At 49.0% G+C, this 16912-nt stretch overlaps 1 protein-coding gene across 5 annotated transcripts; it reads left to right on the top strand.

Annotated features, from left to right (window-relative positions):
- The first annotated feature begins 214 nt into the window (after window positions 1–214).
- On the top strand, window positions 215–16327 carry LOC616254 (intercellular adhesion molecule 2). Of its 5 annotated transcripts, none has more exons than XM_059878575.1 (7): window positions 215–297; window positions 1038–1095; window positions 2340–2425; window positions 9660–9764; window positions 11225–11482; window positions 13013–13333; window positions 13990–16327. In XM_059878575.1, exons 1-7 carry the CDS (start codon window positions 255–257, stop codon window positions 14082–14084), a joined length of 966 nt encoding a protein of 321 aa, XP_059734558.1. In that variant the 5' UTR covers window positions 215–254; the 3' UTR covers window positions 14085–16327. The 5 variants fall into 5 exon arrangements, 3 of the variants coding, with proteins under 3 accessions (XP_059734558.1, XP_010814739.1, XP_059734559.1); XM_010816437.4 differs by having other exon boundaries at window positions 1038–1173; XR_009491775.1 differs by lacking the exon at window positions 13990–16327 and having other exon boundaries at window positions 1038–1173; window positions 11225–11706; window positions 12524–13105.
- Window positions 16328–16912: the final 585 nt, after the last annotated feature.

The raw sequence follows: 16912 nt of genomic DNA, 5'->3' as shown, positions 1-16912 counted from the left end.
CCAGGAGGGGGAGCCACCAGGCCTGGCTGAACTTCTGTCTCCAAATGTCTCCTCAGCCTCCCTCCGCCCTCTCCTTCAGAGGCCTTCCTGAGCCCCAGCAAACCCAGGCCCTGGTGTGCCCCCAGGACGATCCGCCCGGCCACCAGGCACCCAGCCTCATGGGACCCTGAGTGACTCCCTGAGGGAGGGTGGGGAGACCCGCCCTGGCCCAGGGGGACAGAGAGACACTCTGTTCCCACGTGGCCCTCCAGGACATGGCTCTGACTTCTCTCCTGCCAACAGAGCCAGCATCCAGGGGTGAGTGTGGGGGCCCCAGTGGCTTGGCTCCGGGAACCTCCCACCAGGCCTCCCCCGCCACTCTGGGCCTTCTGAGAGCCATGGAAACGAAAGCTGTCCTCGCCTCTTACCTCCAGTTCTGTTATTGGGCCAAATGGAGACCCCGCAGCCCTGGTCATCCAGAGAGAGGGGAAGGGGAGGAGGTCGACGGAGGGCTCCGTCTCCCAGGCCTCTGCCAGCCGGGGCAGCGATCAATGGGACAGGGTTGGCCTTTTATGTGGCTTTTGGGGTCTGGACGGTGTAAGGTATAGTTTGGGCCAAGGCAGAAAGAGGAACGACAATCTCAACAGAAATAGGTTACCTTTATTCAGGCAAGGAGGGGCGACAGCTGGCCTAACAACCCACTGATCCGGAGAGGGATCAGGGAGTCTCCATATTTGTAGGGAGGCTTGTGGTAGCGATAAGGGAAAGGTTACTCAGGCAGGATGTTTTGGTTATTTTTTATTTGAGCTGGCATTTGTGGTTGGGCAGGGGGTGATAAGTCTTCCGGGCAGATGTAGGAGGTGAAAGGTTTCTGGACAAGGGGTGATTAAGTCTTCTGGGCAGGAGTAGGGGGTGGAAGGTTTCTGGACAAGGGGTGATAAGTCCCAGAAAGATGCAACTGGCCTGGAGCATCAGGGTGGGACCTAAAGTTCTGTTTTGTTTTCTCCAAAGTTAGATGATTCAGCAAGGGCCTTTGAAACTGCTGTTTTCTTTTCTAGGCCCAAAAGACTCCTTCAGACCGGGCTGTAAGGGGCTCAAACCTGGATCAGAGATCAGGTTGGTTCAAGGTCTCCATGTGGTGGAGACAGGACTCATTCACCCCGGGGAGAGGGCCTGGTTGTGGATGGGGAGGAGGTAAGAAGGGTTGCCAGGTGTAGAAAGGGGTTGGCAGGCACGAGAGGGACACAGGGGCTCCAGGGCTGTGCTCAGTCGCTTCAGTCTTGTCTGACTCTTTGCAACCCCGTGAACTGTGGCCCGCCAGGCTTATCTGTCCATGGGATTCCCCAGGCAAGAATACTGGAATGGGTTGCCATTCCCTCCTCTGGGGGATATTCCTACCAGTGATCCAACCACAGCCCCCTGCATCTCCTGCATTGGCAGGTGGACTCTACCACTCGGCCACCGGGAAAGCCCTGTCTTGGTCCCAGACGCATACTCATTTGTGTCTTTCCTAAGCCAGGATTTTCGGTGGTAGGCGCTGAGGGGCAGGCCTGTGAGAGCAAAACCTCTGCTTGTGGGTGAGCCCAGCTGGCTGCCTAGCACCAGCTCTGAAACTCTGCCTCTTGGTACAAAGCTACTCTGCCAGGGGAGGGTTTTCTTAATTGTTAGGTGAAGTGGCAGATGTGAAAAGATCTCAGAACACAATTGTTCTTAGTTGTAAGTAGAAGTGTTTGGTGGTTGGGCATGTCGTATACAGGGAAGACCCTGCTCCCTGATGTTGACAAGCCTCCTGCAGGGGTTCAGAGGGTGATTCATCCCGGATCTGTCTCATTCATCCAAGGCTCCCAGGAGCACAGAAACCACACATTGGAAAAAAAGAGTGCAGAGGGAATTTCCTGCTGGTCCAGTGATGAGTAGCAGTTTCGCTGCTGTGACCCGAGCTTACTTCCTGGTTGAGGAACTAAGATCCCCACCAGGGAGGCTTCAGCTTCTGTGGCCTCCACTGTCTTGGTTCCTTGAATGCATGCGTGCGTGCTCAGTCACGTCTGACTATTTGGGACCCCATGCACTATACCCCGCCAGACTCCTCTGTCCTTGGGATTTCCCAGGCAAGAACACTGGAGTGGGGTGTCTTTTCATTCTCCAGGGGATCTTCCCGACTCAGGAATCAGCTCCCACATTAGCAGGTGGATCCTTAAACAATGAGCCACCTGGGAAGCCCCGGTATATATTTACCGGGGCTTAAAACAAGAGGTAATAAACAGAAAGTGATGTTAGTGTGAGGTCCGAGCTGGGACAGGAAGCAAGTGACTTCTGAAAGGGAAAATCAGTCAAAAACCAGGCAACACTTGTTGAACCAGGAGCAGCCCAGGAAACAGCGGCTGCTGGAAGCTGGACCTCAGCCACCCTGTTTACCCATCACAGCATCACCCGTTTGCTGATACAGGTAAGGTGATGCTCCCTGCTTCTCTCTTGGCAGAGTGGAAAGGGCTTGGGATAGATTGTCAATCAACACTTGAGTTCTTGTTCTTTCTCTCTCTCTCTCCCCTTAAGCCCAGGGGCTGTAATTGCTACAAAATTTCCTCCGGCTGGTTGGTTGTTGCATGAGGACCTCAGTCAGCCATCTCTCTGAGTCCAACAGCCTATTGCTTTGTGGTTATTTTCTCTTTTTGTCCTTTCTCTTCCTCTCCTGCTCTGTCAACCACACAACCCTCTTAGAAGCCTGGGGCTGCCTTCCTGCCATGGCCCACGTGGGTCCAGGTCATCTGGACTGAGCTCAGAGCTGATGCTTAGGGGACAAGTATAGTCCCCAGCCTCTTGGGGTCACACCCAAGGTTCCTGATGAATCCCATTCAATGAAGTCCTACCTGGTTAGAAGGGACTTTCCTATTCTGTGGCTCATAGTCTCAAGGAGCCTCTTCTTTCTAGATATGTGGGAATTTCTCTTTTCCCTTTGTATTCTTTTTGTGAAATTTACTATGTGACACATAATGAACACATCTATGTAACATGCATGTGTATTGCACAGTAAGATAATGTAACGATCAGCCCTGAACCCAACACTCAACCCAAGGACGAACTACCACTAAACTTTCCATCTACCTACTGTGCTACTCACCTCCCACCCAGACATAAATAACCACCCTCCCAAAGTCTGTTTTTATTGTTCTCTTGATTCTTTCTTTAATTTAGTGCTTTATCACATATGCAGTTTAGTGCTTTATCACATATGCATTTATTTTCATTTGATGTAATAGTTCTATAACATAAACTGTGTGCCAGCTACTGTTTTGAATACTTGTTAATATTGTCATTTAATTAGTTTAATCCACACACTATGCCCATAAGGAATGTGCTATGGTTAATCCCATTTTACAGAAGAGAAAACTGAGGCACACAGAGATTAAAGCGACATGCTCGGGGTCATACAGATAGTAAGCAGGGGACAGGTCTTCTGGTTCTTAGGCAAGAGTTTCTCTAGGGCATATATCTAAGGGTGGAATTGTGGGTTATAGGGAATGGCACTATTCAGCATTAGAAGATAATGCCTGATTATTTCTCAGAGAACCAAAATACACTCTCACCAGCAATATATGAGTTCCTATTGACCCACAGCCTTTTCAACAATTAGTCTTGACTTTCTTAACTTCTGCCAATCTAGTAGATATAAAGTGGTTCCTCATTGTGGTTTTAATTTCCCTTGCTCTTACTGAGTAAAAGCATCATTAGTTGAGACATTTTGTTTTCTTTGAAATGTTCATTATGTCTTTAATATACTCAAAATTCTCAGTTGTTTTTTCTAGCAGTGGTGATGTTGAAGTCTCGCTTAGGAAATCCTTCCTTTCCCCAAGGACGTAAACGTACTCTCCTGTATTTTCTTATGGATTTCCCTGGTGGCTCAGCGGTAAAGAATCTGCCTGCAAGCCAGGAGCCACTGCAGGAGGGGAGGCCTGGGTCAGGAAGATCTCCTGAAGTAGGAAATGGCAACCTACTGCAGTATTCTTCCCTGGGAGATCCCATGGACAGTGGAGCCTGGCAGTCTATAGTTCCCTGGGTCACAGAGTTGGACACGACTGAGTGACTAAGTATATATTTTCTTATAAAAGTTTTTAAAGTGTTCTCTTTAAGTTAGATAGAATTGATTTCTCCATTCCAGGTGAGGAATGAAGGGATACATCCCTCCCAATGAAGGGAGCAATGTAGGGATACGTTTCCCATCCTTTTTCTCCACATAGTTGACCAGTTGATCAAGCATCATTCATTTTTATCTCCTTCTCCACCCGGTGATCTCCAGGGCCATTTTTGTCAGGTGTGTGAGTTTCATGCAAGACTATTTCTGGGCACTTTACTGTTCCACTGGTTAATTTGCCTTCATCTACACTAAAATTATATGTTACAGTAAGTCTTAATATTTAGTAGAGCAAATCCCCTCATTTTATTCTTCTTTAGGGGTGTCTTGGTCCTTTTGTTCTTTCCATAATAAGGTTTAGAATCATCTTTTGTTTTCCATGAAATCCCTTATTTGGATCCATTGAAATTGCATTAAATCTGTAGGAAGAAAATTGTCCTCATTATAATATTGAATCCCTTAGTCACGAACATGGGTGGGTTCTACATCTATTTAAATTGTGTTCAATGTCTTTCAATTGTGTTTTATAACTTTCTGACTTTAAGTCTTATATTCTGCCATCTTTTTGTTTCTGTATATGTATTACTTCTATCTTTTTGCTACTATACATAGTGTGCTTTTTAAACTACTTTTTTTTCCTGGATACTCCATGCAGCATGCAGATCAAACCTGTGGCCCCTGCAGAATAAGTGCAGAGTCTTAACCACTGGACCACCAGGGAAGTCCTAAATTACATTTTTGTATGTTACTGTTCTATACAAAAACAATTTCTTTTTGGATATTGATCTTACAGCTAGCTGTCTTGCTAAAATCTCTGATTATTTTGAATCATTTGTCTGATCATTCATTTGAATGTTCTATCTAGGCATCCATATCATATGAACACACTGATGATTTTGCTCTTTTCCCATCCCTAAGCCTTTAATTTCTTTTTCTTGTCTTACTATATTGTCAAGGATGTCTGGTAAAATGTTAACATAGAAGCAAAGATAGTGGGCATCCTTGTTTGGGTCCAGATTTTAAACGAATTACTCTGAAGATGTACTCATTAAAAAGATAATACAGATGTTAAAAAAATAATAGTACATATGCAAACTTTTTCTGAGTTTCCTTTATCATGTTAAGGATATTTCCTTCTAGTCTGCTAAGAGGTTTTATCATGAAAGAATATTGAATGTCATCATTTTTTTTTCTAGATCTGTTAAGATGATCATATTTTTTTCTTCTTAAATCTGTAACATAAGATTTTAGTTTGGACTCCTTCAGAGTAGAGCCTGCAACAAGGACTTCAGTTCAGGTAGATTACTGAATTATTGAGGCCAGGAAGTAGGGAGTGAAGGAGTAAGACTGAACCAGGGGAGAGAAAGCCAATAGAAGATGCATAACTGATGTTGTAGGTGTAAGCAAAGGGAGTTCAAGCCTTTCAGAATCTCTGATAGGTCTACAGGATGCTGGCTAGAACTGCCTCCCCAAAAGAAAGAGGCTGGACCATGTTTCTCCTAGCTCTTGGCCTCTCCTTGGTTGAGGGTTTCATGTTAGGGAATCTGACACTCCTAGGCTTCTAAGAAACACTAACAGGTATCTAAGTGACTCCTAAAGCATTGAAGAAGACCCTGAGGCAAAAAAGCAAAAAGGAAACATGGTATAAACTTGAGGTGGGGTCATGGAACATAAGGTGAGTCTCAGGTTGCAGGAAATTTTCTGCTGTAAATACAGAGGATTTCAGAGCAGGGCAGAAGTATCGTGACATAAAGCACGAAAGTTTACTATTCCCGACAATAATAAATGACATTTGCAGCTTTCTCTTCTATTGTGCGACCAAGCCTAACTTGGATATGATGTCTAATATTTTTAACACATGGCTAGATTTGGTCTGTTTGTGTTTTTATTTTGCATTTGTATTCATGAGTGACACTGGCTTCTAATTTTTCTATTTCATCCTATTCTTGTCTCATTTTGGTATTAAGGTTCTTCTGGCCTCTTAGAAAGAGTGTGTTCCTGCTATTTTCATTCTCAGAGAGAGTTTCTGTAAGATTAGAATTATCCGTACTTAAACTTCTGTAATGCTATCTAGACTTGATATTTTCTTTGTGGGAAGATTTCAAATTACGGATGTAATTTCTATAATAGTTGTAGAACTATTTAAACTTTTTATTTCTTCTTCAATCAGGTTAGGTACTTTTTGTGTGTCCGCAAAGATTGGACACGACTGAACTGAACTGACTTTTTCTAAGACTTGGTCTACTTGGTTTCATATTTCTTGGCATAAATGATTTATAAGTTTTTAATTTTTTTAAGTTTTTAATTTTTAAGCTTATTGAAGATTTACTGCTGCTGCTGTTGCTGATGCTAAGTCGCTTCAGTAGTGTCTGACTCTGTGCGACCCCATAGAGGGCAGCCCACCAGGCTCCCCCATCCCAGATTTACAATGTTGTGTAAATTAATTTTCAATTATGGTAAAATACACCCAACACAAAATGCACCACTTAACTGTTTTTAAATGTTCATTTGGTTGGGTTACATTCACAATGTTTCACGATGGATCTCAAAACTTTTTTATCTCACAAAACTGAAAGTCTATACCCATTAAACAAACAACTCACCATTTCCCCCTGCCCCCAGGCCCTGGCAACCACTGTTCTGCTTTCTGTTTCTATGAATCTATAGTCTTCTTCTTTTGTGAATTGCAAGATACATTACTTCATATTTTTAGAGTGGCTTATAATATACAGTATTATGTAACCCTCAGGTGTTCTACACAGGGCTTTGGTATTTGCCTACATTATGCAGTTATCACCACAACAAGTCTAGTGTCCACCTGCTTCCATACAAAGTTATTCCGGTGTTACTGACCATATTCCTCATGCTGTGTTACATCCCTGTGGCTTCCTCTGTAATTGGTGCTTTGCTCCTCTTAATCCCATTCATCTGTTTTGGACCCTCCTCGGCCCCTTCGCCTCCAGCAACCACCCCTTTATTCTCTATACGTAGGAGCCTGGCTTTGGTTTTGTCTGTTTTGTTTTTCAGATTCTGCATATGTGTGAGATCACATGGTGTTTGTCTTTCTCTGTCTGAGTCGTTGCACTTGGCATAACACCCTCTAGGTCTGTCCGTGTTGTCGAAAACGGCAAGATTTCATTCTTTATGGCTGAATAATATTCCGTTGTGTATTATACCAAACCCATCTTTACTCATGCATCTATGGATGAACATTCAGGAGGCTTTCACATGTTGGCTACTGGAAATGATGCCACAGTGGACAGTGGTGCACATGTATGTCGTCGAATTAGTGCTTTTGTTTTCTTCAGGAGGATAGCCAGAAGTGAAATTGCTGGATCATACAGCGGTTCTATTTCTAATTTTTGAGGCACCTCTACACGTTTCTCCACAGCATTCTCACCAATTTACAATCCCACCAGGAGGACACGAGGGCTCCCCTTTCTCCACACCCTTGCCAATGTTTTTATTTGTTGTCTTTGATGATAACCATTCTGACAGTGGTGGGTGATGTCTCATTGTGGCTTTGATGTGCCTTTCCCTCCTGATGAATGATGCTGAGCATCTTTTCATGTTTGCTTATTATTCATGATACAGAGATGTTGTATTAAAATTTCTTGCTATGATGATGGTTTTATCTCTTTGTTGTTCCTTCAAGCTAAGTGCTTACAACTTTACAACAGTTATAATTTCTGTATGAATTGACCGTTTAATCTAGGTACTCATTGTACCCCTAATATTTTTTGTATTAAAATTCCTTCTTCTTTGATATGAATAGACCTTTCCCGGCTTTTCTTTTGCTTAGCTTTTGCCTGGTATATCTTTTTTCATTCTTCGACTGTCAACCATTCGACACTCTTACTCATTAGATGTGTCTCATAAACAATGTAGAACTGGGTTTTGTGTTTAAATATTCCTAAAGTGTAATCCGAGGAACGTCCCTGGTGGTCCAGTGGCTAAGACTTCCAGCTCCAGTGCATGGGGCCTGGGTTCCATCGCTGGTCAGGGAACTGGATCCCGCATGCCAGAACTAAGACTTGGTGCAGCCAAGTAAGTACATGTATATTTTTAAAATGTAATCTGACATGAGAATTTAGAAAGCACTGAGACCATGACTTCCTCTAAAGCTGCTAAAAACTGAGTTTAAAAACCTGCAGTTTCTTTAGTTTTGCCTATGCCACATGCATATGTAATGCCCATATGGAATGTTGGTTCCCCAGACCAGGGATCAAACACTTGGAAGCAGAGTCTTAACAACTGGACCCCCAGGGAAGTCATAAAAGCCTGCATTTGCAACAACCATCCATGGCTGACAAGCATCCTGACCCAGAAGGCTGCCTTCCAAGGCAGTGTGTTTGAGCTATTTTTCTGTCGTTGTTCCGTCTCTAAGTCATGTCGACTCTTTCAACCCCATGGACTGTAGCACACCAGCTCCTCTGTCCTCCACTCTCTCCATTTTTTTTTTTAGTAGACTTCTTTTTAGAAGAGCAGTTTTAGGCTTAGAGCAAAACTTAGGGGAAATAGAGACTTGCCACATACCTCCTGTCCCCACACATGCACAGCCTCTCCTGTTACCAACATCCCCCACCAGAGTGGTCCATTTCTCATGAGTGATGAGCCTGCATCGACACGTCATTATCACCCAAAGATCATAGTTGACATTACGGTTCAGTCTTGGTGTGTATATTCTGTGGGTTTGGGCAAGTATGTTCTGACACATATGCACCATTGTAGTAGCAAACAGAGCGGCTTTTCCGTCCTAAAGTCCTCTCTGCTCTTTCAGTCCATGTCTCCCTCCCTTTAATTCCTGGCAACCACCAATTCTCCAACCAACCACTCCTCATTCCTAAATTCTCACCGCTGTTCCATCACCTAATATCGTTTGATTTAGGCAAGTTATTAATTCACCTGAGCCCTGAACTTCCTCAGATGCACAATCAACATTGGTAGATTTGGTGTGATAATGAGACAATGTATAAAAACATAACTTAGTCCCCAACAGAGAATAGGCATCAGTTAAATGCTAGTTTCCTTTTCCTTCCTCCTTGAATTGTTAACGTGAAGTCACATTTAGCTAAGAAAAGAGACAAGAAAGTGCCTGGGGACTGTGTGCATCACCAGAAATCTAAAAGGGGAGGGGCAGAGGACAGGGGAGAATGTCCAGCTACGGCCTCCCAAACCCTCTTTCGAACTTGGAACGTCGGTCCCTTTTGACACCAAAAAAGTGTCCTGTGGGATTCGGGGCTCCCCAGATTTGGGGCCCCGTGTGCACACACATCACACACACATGAGCCCCGGGTGCCCGCCCCACTCCTGAGGGCAGAGTGCCAGGAGGACTAGGAATGTCCTGCTTATCAGCTGACTCCTGGCTTCCTCTGCCCAGCTTCTTGCAGCCTTGTGGCCCTGGGAGATGGCCTTCCATGTGGCCTCCCCAGGATCACTCAGATAATGAGAGGAAATATGGTCATCAGCTTACAGAGGCTGGGGGTTCAGGACTGCAACTGTAAGTCCTCCCCGGCCGCCTGCCTGACCGGAGCCCTTCATCTCTCTGCAGGCAGTCCTCAGCCGTTCCCGGTGAGCCTGCGGAGGCCACCCAAGATGTCCCCTTTTGGTGGCTGGGGATCGCTCACAGCCTTTCTCGCCCTGCTCTGCTGCCAAGGTGAGCCTGGGGGTCCAGACTGGGTCTGTTCCCTCCAGAGGTTAGGTGTGGAGAAGGGGGTCCTGGTCCCGAAGTCTCTGAGGCTTTAGCACAGCGGCTGCCCACCATGGGTGTGGGATGCTATGCAAGCCTGGTTTCCCCATGACCCCATGACCCCGAGGCAGCAGATGGAGGACCTGGCCTTCACACTTGGGGCTGAACAGGCTCCATAACTTCAGGGTGTGTGGATGTGGCAGGTCGTGGAGACTGATGGGAGACCAAGGAGGCTGGGGCTCAGGGGAAAGTGAGGGCACGTCCCAGCGGGTCTTCACAGGTGGCCCAGTGGACAGCAGAGGTCAGTGGAGGGCATCGTCTTCTGCTGACCATCAACGTGCAAACGAAGCCCCTTCTGGGTGGTCCAGGGGACAGGGAAGGAGAATGCCTCCAGGTGTGAGCACTCTATTTTGGAAAACCTGTCAGGTGCCTTCATGACGACCATGCAGGAAAGGGATTACTAGCCCATTTGACAGATGGAGAAACTGAGGCTCAGAAAAGGAAAGCACTTTGCCCAAGGCCACAGAGCTGGCAAACTCGGGATTCAAAGGCAGCTCTCTCTCTCTCTCCCTAGAGAACCTTTCTCTTTCCCCAGCTGAGGGCTAGGTGGGGGCGTGAGGGTGTGGCGGGAACACAGGACAGAGCACAGGCCCAGCTGGCCGAGATCAGTTATGATTCTTGGCCTTCTTCCTCGCTGGGCTCCAGCCATCCTGGTGTCTTCTCCACCAGGGTCTTGGCGCTGCTAGTTTTCTGCCCTCTGCAGACACTGGCAACCAAGCTCCCCCCATTTCCTTCCTCCTTTCCTCAAACGTCTCTGTTTCCATGAAACCTGTCCTGAGCACAGTATTTAACGTAGCAGCCCCACCCCACTCCCTATTTCCCCTCTTGGGTGCTACCCACCAACTGGCAGGCTGGCTAGTTCGCTTGTTGGTTACTCTGTGTCCTTCACGGCAGTGCGAGCTCCACAAGGGCAAGCTTTGAATTTCTTCGGTCTCTGATGGCTCCCTAGAGCCTAGAACGGTGCCTGCCACACAGCTGGTATTATACAAGGATTTGCAGAAGAGAGGAAAGGAGTGAGGGGGAAGCTGAACTCATGGACATGGGGCCTGAGAGGACATGATCCACCTCCAGTTCAGGGAGGCTTTAGCAGAAAGGGGTCAATTGGGCTGGGGGGCGAGTTCGAATATACTCTGCATGGGGATAGAAGATGTGCATGAGGAAGACTCACCTGGAGGGGACAAGCTGGAAGAGCAGTCAGGGGCAGGGAGACAGCTAGGGCACCTCCCCGTTGGCCTAGACCAGAGGCAGTAATGTGTGATCAAGAGGGAGGAGCAGAAGGGACCCGTTGATGAGACTGCTAATCGTGGGCAGCCCCACCGGGCAGGGCAGCGGGGGTGTCCGCTGAGCAGTGTTTTCTCTCCTTCCAGGGTCTGGTGGGAAGGCGTTCGAGGGGCCAGAGCACCTGATGGTGGGGTCTGGAGAGTTTCAGGTGATTAATTGCACTGCCAGTTGCACGGACCCCAAGAGCCTTGTTCTAGAGACACACCTAAACAAGACACTCCTGGAGAGCCAGGCTCAGTGGAAGCTGTTCAAGGTCTACAACATCTCCAAGGATGAGCACCTCGTGTGCAGTTCCATCTGTGCCGGCAAGCAGGAGACGAAAGTTTTCAACATCACCGTGTTCTGTGAGTGTCGCCCACGGGGCCCTGCTCCCCGAGGCCGGAGCCTGTGTCTGCAAACCCACAACGAGCTGCTCTGTCACTGCTCCTGGGCACTCTCCTATGGCCCGCACCTCCCTGGGCTCCTGGGTCCAGGCCACAGGCTCAGAATCTGCTCACACCCTCCCCTGGCCTCCTAGATCCCTGCCAGCAATCAGGATTTTGAGTTTGCTCAGGAGTGAACAATCCAAGTAAGTTTTAAACAAATCTAAAAATCCATTTCCAGAGTCTCCTCCCAGTAGGGCAGCACCCCCAATCACCAGAGTACCCCACATCCCATGACAAGAAACAGGGACCCCATCAGGAGGGCTGGCACACTCTCCAGTAACCTATTCACCTTCTGGAGAGAAGGTCATGGTCTATTCTTCCCCTGAGGGCTCTTTCCAAATGTGTGACCATCACATACACACACCTGGCCACCGGCCACAGAGACCATGGAGAGACCAGGGTTTTCCCGGAAGCTCGGACCCAGGGTATCACTCAGAACTGTCATCAGTGGACAAATGAGGAGAAAGATGTCCTAAATCTACCACATTATCCTGGGGCAATGGAGGCTAGGTATTCTAGTTCAAAAATGAACCCAGGGAGGTGCCCTGGTGGTCCAGTGGCTAAGACTATGCATTCCCAATTCAGTGGACCCGGTTTTGATCCCTGGTTGGAGAAGGCAATGGCACTCCACTCCAGTACTCTTGCCTGGAAAATCCCATGGATGGAGGAGGCTGGTAGGCTCCAGTCTATGGGGTCACTAAGAGTCGGGCGGGCGACTTCACTTTCAGTTTTCACTTTCATGCATTGGAGAAGGAAATGGCAACCCACTCCAGTATTCTTGCCTGGAGAATCCCAGGGACGGCGGAGCCTGGTGGGCTGCTGTCTGTGGAGTCGCACAGAGTCAGTCACAGCTGAATAGACTTAGCAGCAGCAGCAGCTGCAGGGAACTAGATCCCATATACCACACCTAAGACCTGGAACAACAAAAGAAAGAAATCTTTTTTTTTCTTTTTTTTAAAGGGAACTCAGGGTACCATGGAGTTTAATACCTAAGGGATAGCAATAGTTTTAAACCTGATCCTGAAAACCAAGGCAGCTCTGACTCTTGCCCCTGCCCCTGAAGACCCTCACAGTTCATGGCCCAATTCCAGTGAGTACTCCCTTCTAAGTCTCTCTCAACAAAACTATCCAACTGTTTCATTTTTGAAATTTCTATTGAATTTATGGAGAGGAAAGAGACACAGCCAAAACTTTTATCTCTCTAGTTGACTGAACTGATTCTGAACCTTTTCTTTTAGACACCAGGGCACCTCCTTTCTTGTCCATTGCAGAAGTCATCAGGTCCCTGAAACTACCACCCAGGACATCGTTCACCCTGAACTGCTTCCTCCGTCCAGCCCCAGCCCACTTCCTGAGAACACCGTGGTCACGGGGGATGGTCTGGGCTGGGTGGGGCCTGCCCGAGCTGCACCCCCATCCTGAGCAGACCTCCCTTCCGCCTTCCTGCAGACCCTCCAAAGCAAGTGCTGCTGACGCTGTCCCACACCTCAGTGGCCGTAGGGACACTGTTCACCATCGAGTGCAGGGTCCCCGCCGTGGCACCCCTTGAAGGCCTCACTGTCACCCTGCTCCGTGGTACTGAGATCTTGCACAATCAGACCTTTGAGGAGACAGCACCCTTCCCCCACGATGCCGTGGTCACCCATCACACCACAGCTCACAGGGAAGACGGCCTCCATAACTTCTCGTGCGAGGCCCAGATGGACCTGCGCTCTCGTGGCGGTGGCCTTGTCCACAGAGTCTCAGATCCCCAGAGGCTTGAAGTCAAAGGTGAGGGGGAGCCCACAGATCAGGAGGGGGGACATTCGCTTTCAGCCCTTCAGGGGAAGAAAACGCCTTCGCCCCACTCTCTGCCAGGTCAGGGGAAGCACTCGGGGAAACGGCATTTGATCCCTGGGTTTCCCTGGAGCTCCTGGCAAGTTCCTAGCTTGGATCCTGACTAGTTGCTTGGTCTGAGTGAGCTGGGTGATCTTAACCAAGTCAAGCTCGTCTCTCTGGCCTTGACCCCTCTCTGCAATGATAAATTTGACCTGACTGACCCCTAAGGTCCTCAGAGGCCTGCTTCTATGACCCTAGATGGCCAGGATCCTCTTTGTCTTCAGAGAGTTTGGCCGAAGCTCCCTCATCTCTACCCAGGGAGGGGCTTGGCCTGGACCACACCACAGCGCAGACCGTGAGGTCTGGCAACGCATGTCAGGGGACCATCTGAGTCCATCTGCCCTCACGGTCTCACAGAGGCCGGCTGGTGGCCCGGATCCCGTCCCTCTTCCCTCCAGTGATAACACCATTTGCCACTCAATCCTGCAATGCAGAGTGACAGCAGGCTGCCCAGGGGTGGGTGGGTGGGTGACGGGTAGACAGCTGCTCCCTGGAGCCTGGCACCTGGGACCGGAGGAATCTGTGACCTCTACCCCTTCTCTCCCCAGAGCCCGAGCCCAACAACCAGATGGTGACCATCATGATCTTGATAGTGCTGCTGCTCTTGTTCTGGTTCAAAAAACGGCGGAGAAGTAACACCTGAGTGCAAGCCGCTTAGAAGAGGCTGAGACGGAGCCACCAGGCACAGCCCTTATCAGCGATGTGGCCACTGTCATGGCGGCCACTGGAACTCAGTGTGGCTCCTTAGGCTGTGGTCCAGGCCTGGCTGAGGGACCATGTGAAGCAGCCTGAATACAAACACCTGGACTTAACCCCGTGCCTTCGTGTCGCCTCCTAAAAATGGCCAGGAGGGGGAACCATCAGGCCTGGCTGAACTTCTGTCTCCAAATGTCTCCTCAGCCTCCCTCCGCCCTCTCCTTCAGAGGCCTTCCTGAGCCCCAGCAAACCCAGGCCCTGGTGTGCCCCCAGGACGACCCACCCGGGCACCAGGCACCCATCCTATGGGACCCTGAGTGACTCCCTCCTGAGGGAGTGTGGGTGACCCGCCCTGGCCCAGAAGGGCAGAGAGACACTCTGTTCCCACGTGGCCCTCCAGGACATGGCTCTGACTTCTCTCTTCAGCCAACAGAGCCAGCATCCAGGGATGAATGTGGGGGCCCCAGTGGCTTGGCTCCAGGAACCTCCCGCCAGGCCTCCCCTGCCACTCTGGTCTTTCTGAGAGCCATGGAAATGTTAGGTAGGTAGAATAGGGAAAAGGAGTCCAAAATGGCGGTGGCTAAAAGACAAGGAAGGTCAAAGGAAGGTCTGAGGACCAGAGTGAAAACTTCAGGCAGAACAAACAGCACTCCTGGCTAAGCCCAATTTGCATAGGGCAGGCCCAGGTGGAAGAAAAAACATATAAAAGGAGGAGCCAAAGTGCTTTCTCACAGACTCTCTCTCCCACGTGCATGCGCTCTTTTTTCTCTCTCTCTCTCACTCTCTCTCTCTCCCTCCCTCCCTCCCTCCTTCCCTCCGTCCCTTTCTCTCTCTCTCTCTCTCTCTCCCCCCTGCTATCTTCTAAATAAAATAGAGCTGTAGCACTTATATCCCTAAGAGCTGTAGCACAATTTGTCTAAGACCCGAGAGCTGTGACACGCCGAGGGCTTTAATGTCTGTTGCTCCAAATCTCTGTTGTGACAAGACAAAGAACCGAGGAACATACACTCGTGTGACAGAAACAAAAGCCGTCCTCGCCTATTACCTCCAGTTCTGTTATTGGGCCAAATGGAGAACCCGCAGCCCTGGTCATCCAGAGACAGGGGAAGGGGAGGAGGTCGACGGAGGGCTCCGTCTCGCAGGCCTCTGCCAGCCGGGGCAGCGATCAATGGGACAGGGCTGGCTTTTCACGTGGCTTCTGGGGCGTGGACGGGGCTGTAAGGGGCTCTCACCCAGATCAGAGATCAAGTTGGTTCAAGGTCTCCGTGTGGTGGAGACGGGACTCATCCACTCTGGGGAGACGGCCTGGTTGGGGATGGGGGGGTAAGAAGGGTTGCCAGGTGTAGAAAGGGATTGTTAGGCACGAGAGGGACACGGGAGCTCCAGGACTATTTGCAGCTCCGTGATGAAGCTGGTGTGGGCTCCAGGGTTGATGTCTGTTCTCATATCACGAGGCTGTCAGCATCATAGTAGTGAGAGAGTCAATTCCTAGGCAGGTCGATAAGAAGTCTGGGGTCCCCAAGGAGGAGGTGAAAGGGGTCTGGAATTCTCAAGGAGGAGGAAAGAACAAACATCTTTTTTTCTCTCCATTCCTTAGCCTTAGTCACATGCTATGGGTGGTTTAGTCGCTAAGTCGTGTCTGACTCTTGTGACCCCATGGACTGTAGCCCGCCAGGCTCCTCTGTCCCTGAGATTCTCCAGGCAAGAAGCAAGAATACTGGAATGGGTTGCCATTTCCTTCTCCTGGGGATCTTCCTGACCCAGGAATTGAACCCAGGTCTCCTGCATTGCAGGCAGATTGTCTCACAACTGAACTATAAGGGAAGTCCTTAGTCACATAAGAGGCTTTTTTCTTTAAGCCCAGGAACTGATAATTACAACAAACAACTCAGTTTAAACTCTGTACTGAGGGTTATGTAACAACAATGTATCCTGCTTGAGGGCAGTTTTCCCTTCCTGAAAACCTTGGGGCCAATCCTGTTATCTTAAAATGTAAATTATGGGAGGGGGGTCTACCAAGATCTTTACAACCTAAAGACAATCTTTTGATTTATTGTAATTACTAATTTAAAAAGTATATAACTCCCTTGCTAACATTAATGAGGGGGCGCACTCCCCCTTCCCTTCTCATGTCTACCTCAGAACTTTGTCTGTGCTTTTCATACTTTAATAAAACTCTGTTACATAAAAGCGCTTGAGAGATCACGCCTGGTCTCTGGTCCCTAAGCTAAATCTTTTTCTTTGGAAATCACGAGTCTGAGACCCTTCACTGGAAGCTATCAGTAGTCTGGGGGGAGAAGCACCCTCACCGTGACTACCCCCTGCCTCAGTGGACCCCAAGGAAGAAAAGTTAAGGGGACAGAACCCTGGTCTGTGGTAATAATAAGACCACCCCCCACCGCCCCAGGGCACATGGCCCTTCCAGCATTCCGATCTCTCCCTTGGCCTAGGCCCTGCTGACCACCCACCCGGTCCCTACCTGAAGCCGGGGATACATCTGCACCCACAGTTCCCATGGCACTGGTGGGTGGGGGTCGGGCACGGCTCTGCTGAGATGGGGAAGAGAAAAGAGATCCCCATCAGAGTTCCTGGGGTGGCCTCAGCAAGTTCACCCACAGGTCTCCCCGCACCACCGCTGGCCCCTGGCTCCCTCTTCCAACCCCAGGGCAAGGCCCTGACAGCACCCAGACCCCCAGCCTCACTGAGCTCCCCTTTTCTCAGATGCTGGATGGTGGTGCTGAACCTCAGTCGAGTCCTGCAAGCAGGGCTGGTGTA

This window comes from Bos taurus, chromosome 19 (genome assembly GCF_002263795.3).
Source record: "Bos taurus isolate L1 Dominette 01449 registration number 42190680 breed Hereford chromosome 19, ARS-UCD2.0, whole genome shotgun sequence".
NCBI lineage: Eukaryota > Metazoa > Chordata > Mammalia > Artiodactyla > Bovidae > Bos > Bos taurus.
Note: the sequence above shows the minus strand (reverse complement) of the source record. Positions and strands in the feature narration are given on the sequence as shown.

Excerpts from the sequence above, each read along its gene's own strand:
- LOC616254 (XM_010816437.4), top strand. The coding sequence starts at position 255 with ATGGCTCTGACTTCTCTCCTGCCAACAGAGCCAGCATCCAGGG. Across the intron at positions 298-1,037 it reads AACAGAGCCAGCATCCAGGG|GCCCAAAAGACTCCTTCAGA; the intron begins GTGAGTGTGGGG and ends TTTCTTTTCTAG. Across the intron at positions 2,426-9,659 it reads TCACCCGTTTGCTGATACAG|GCAGTCCTCAGCCGTTCCCG; the intron begins GTAAGGTGATGC and ends ATCTCTCTGCAG.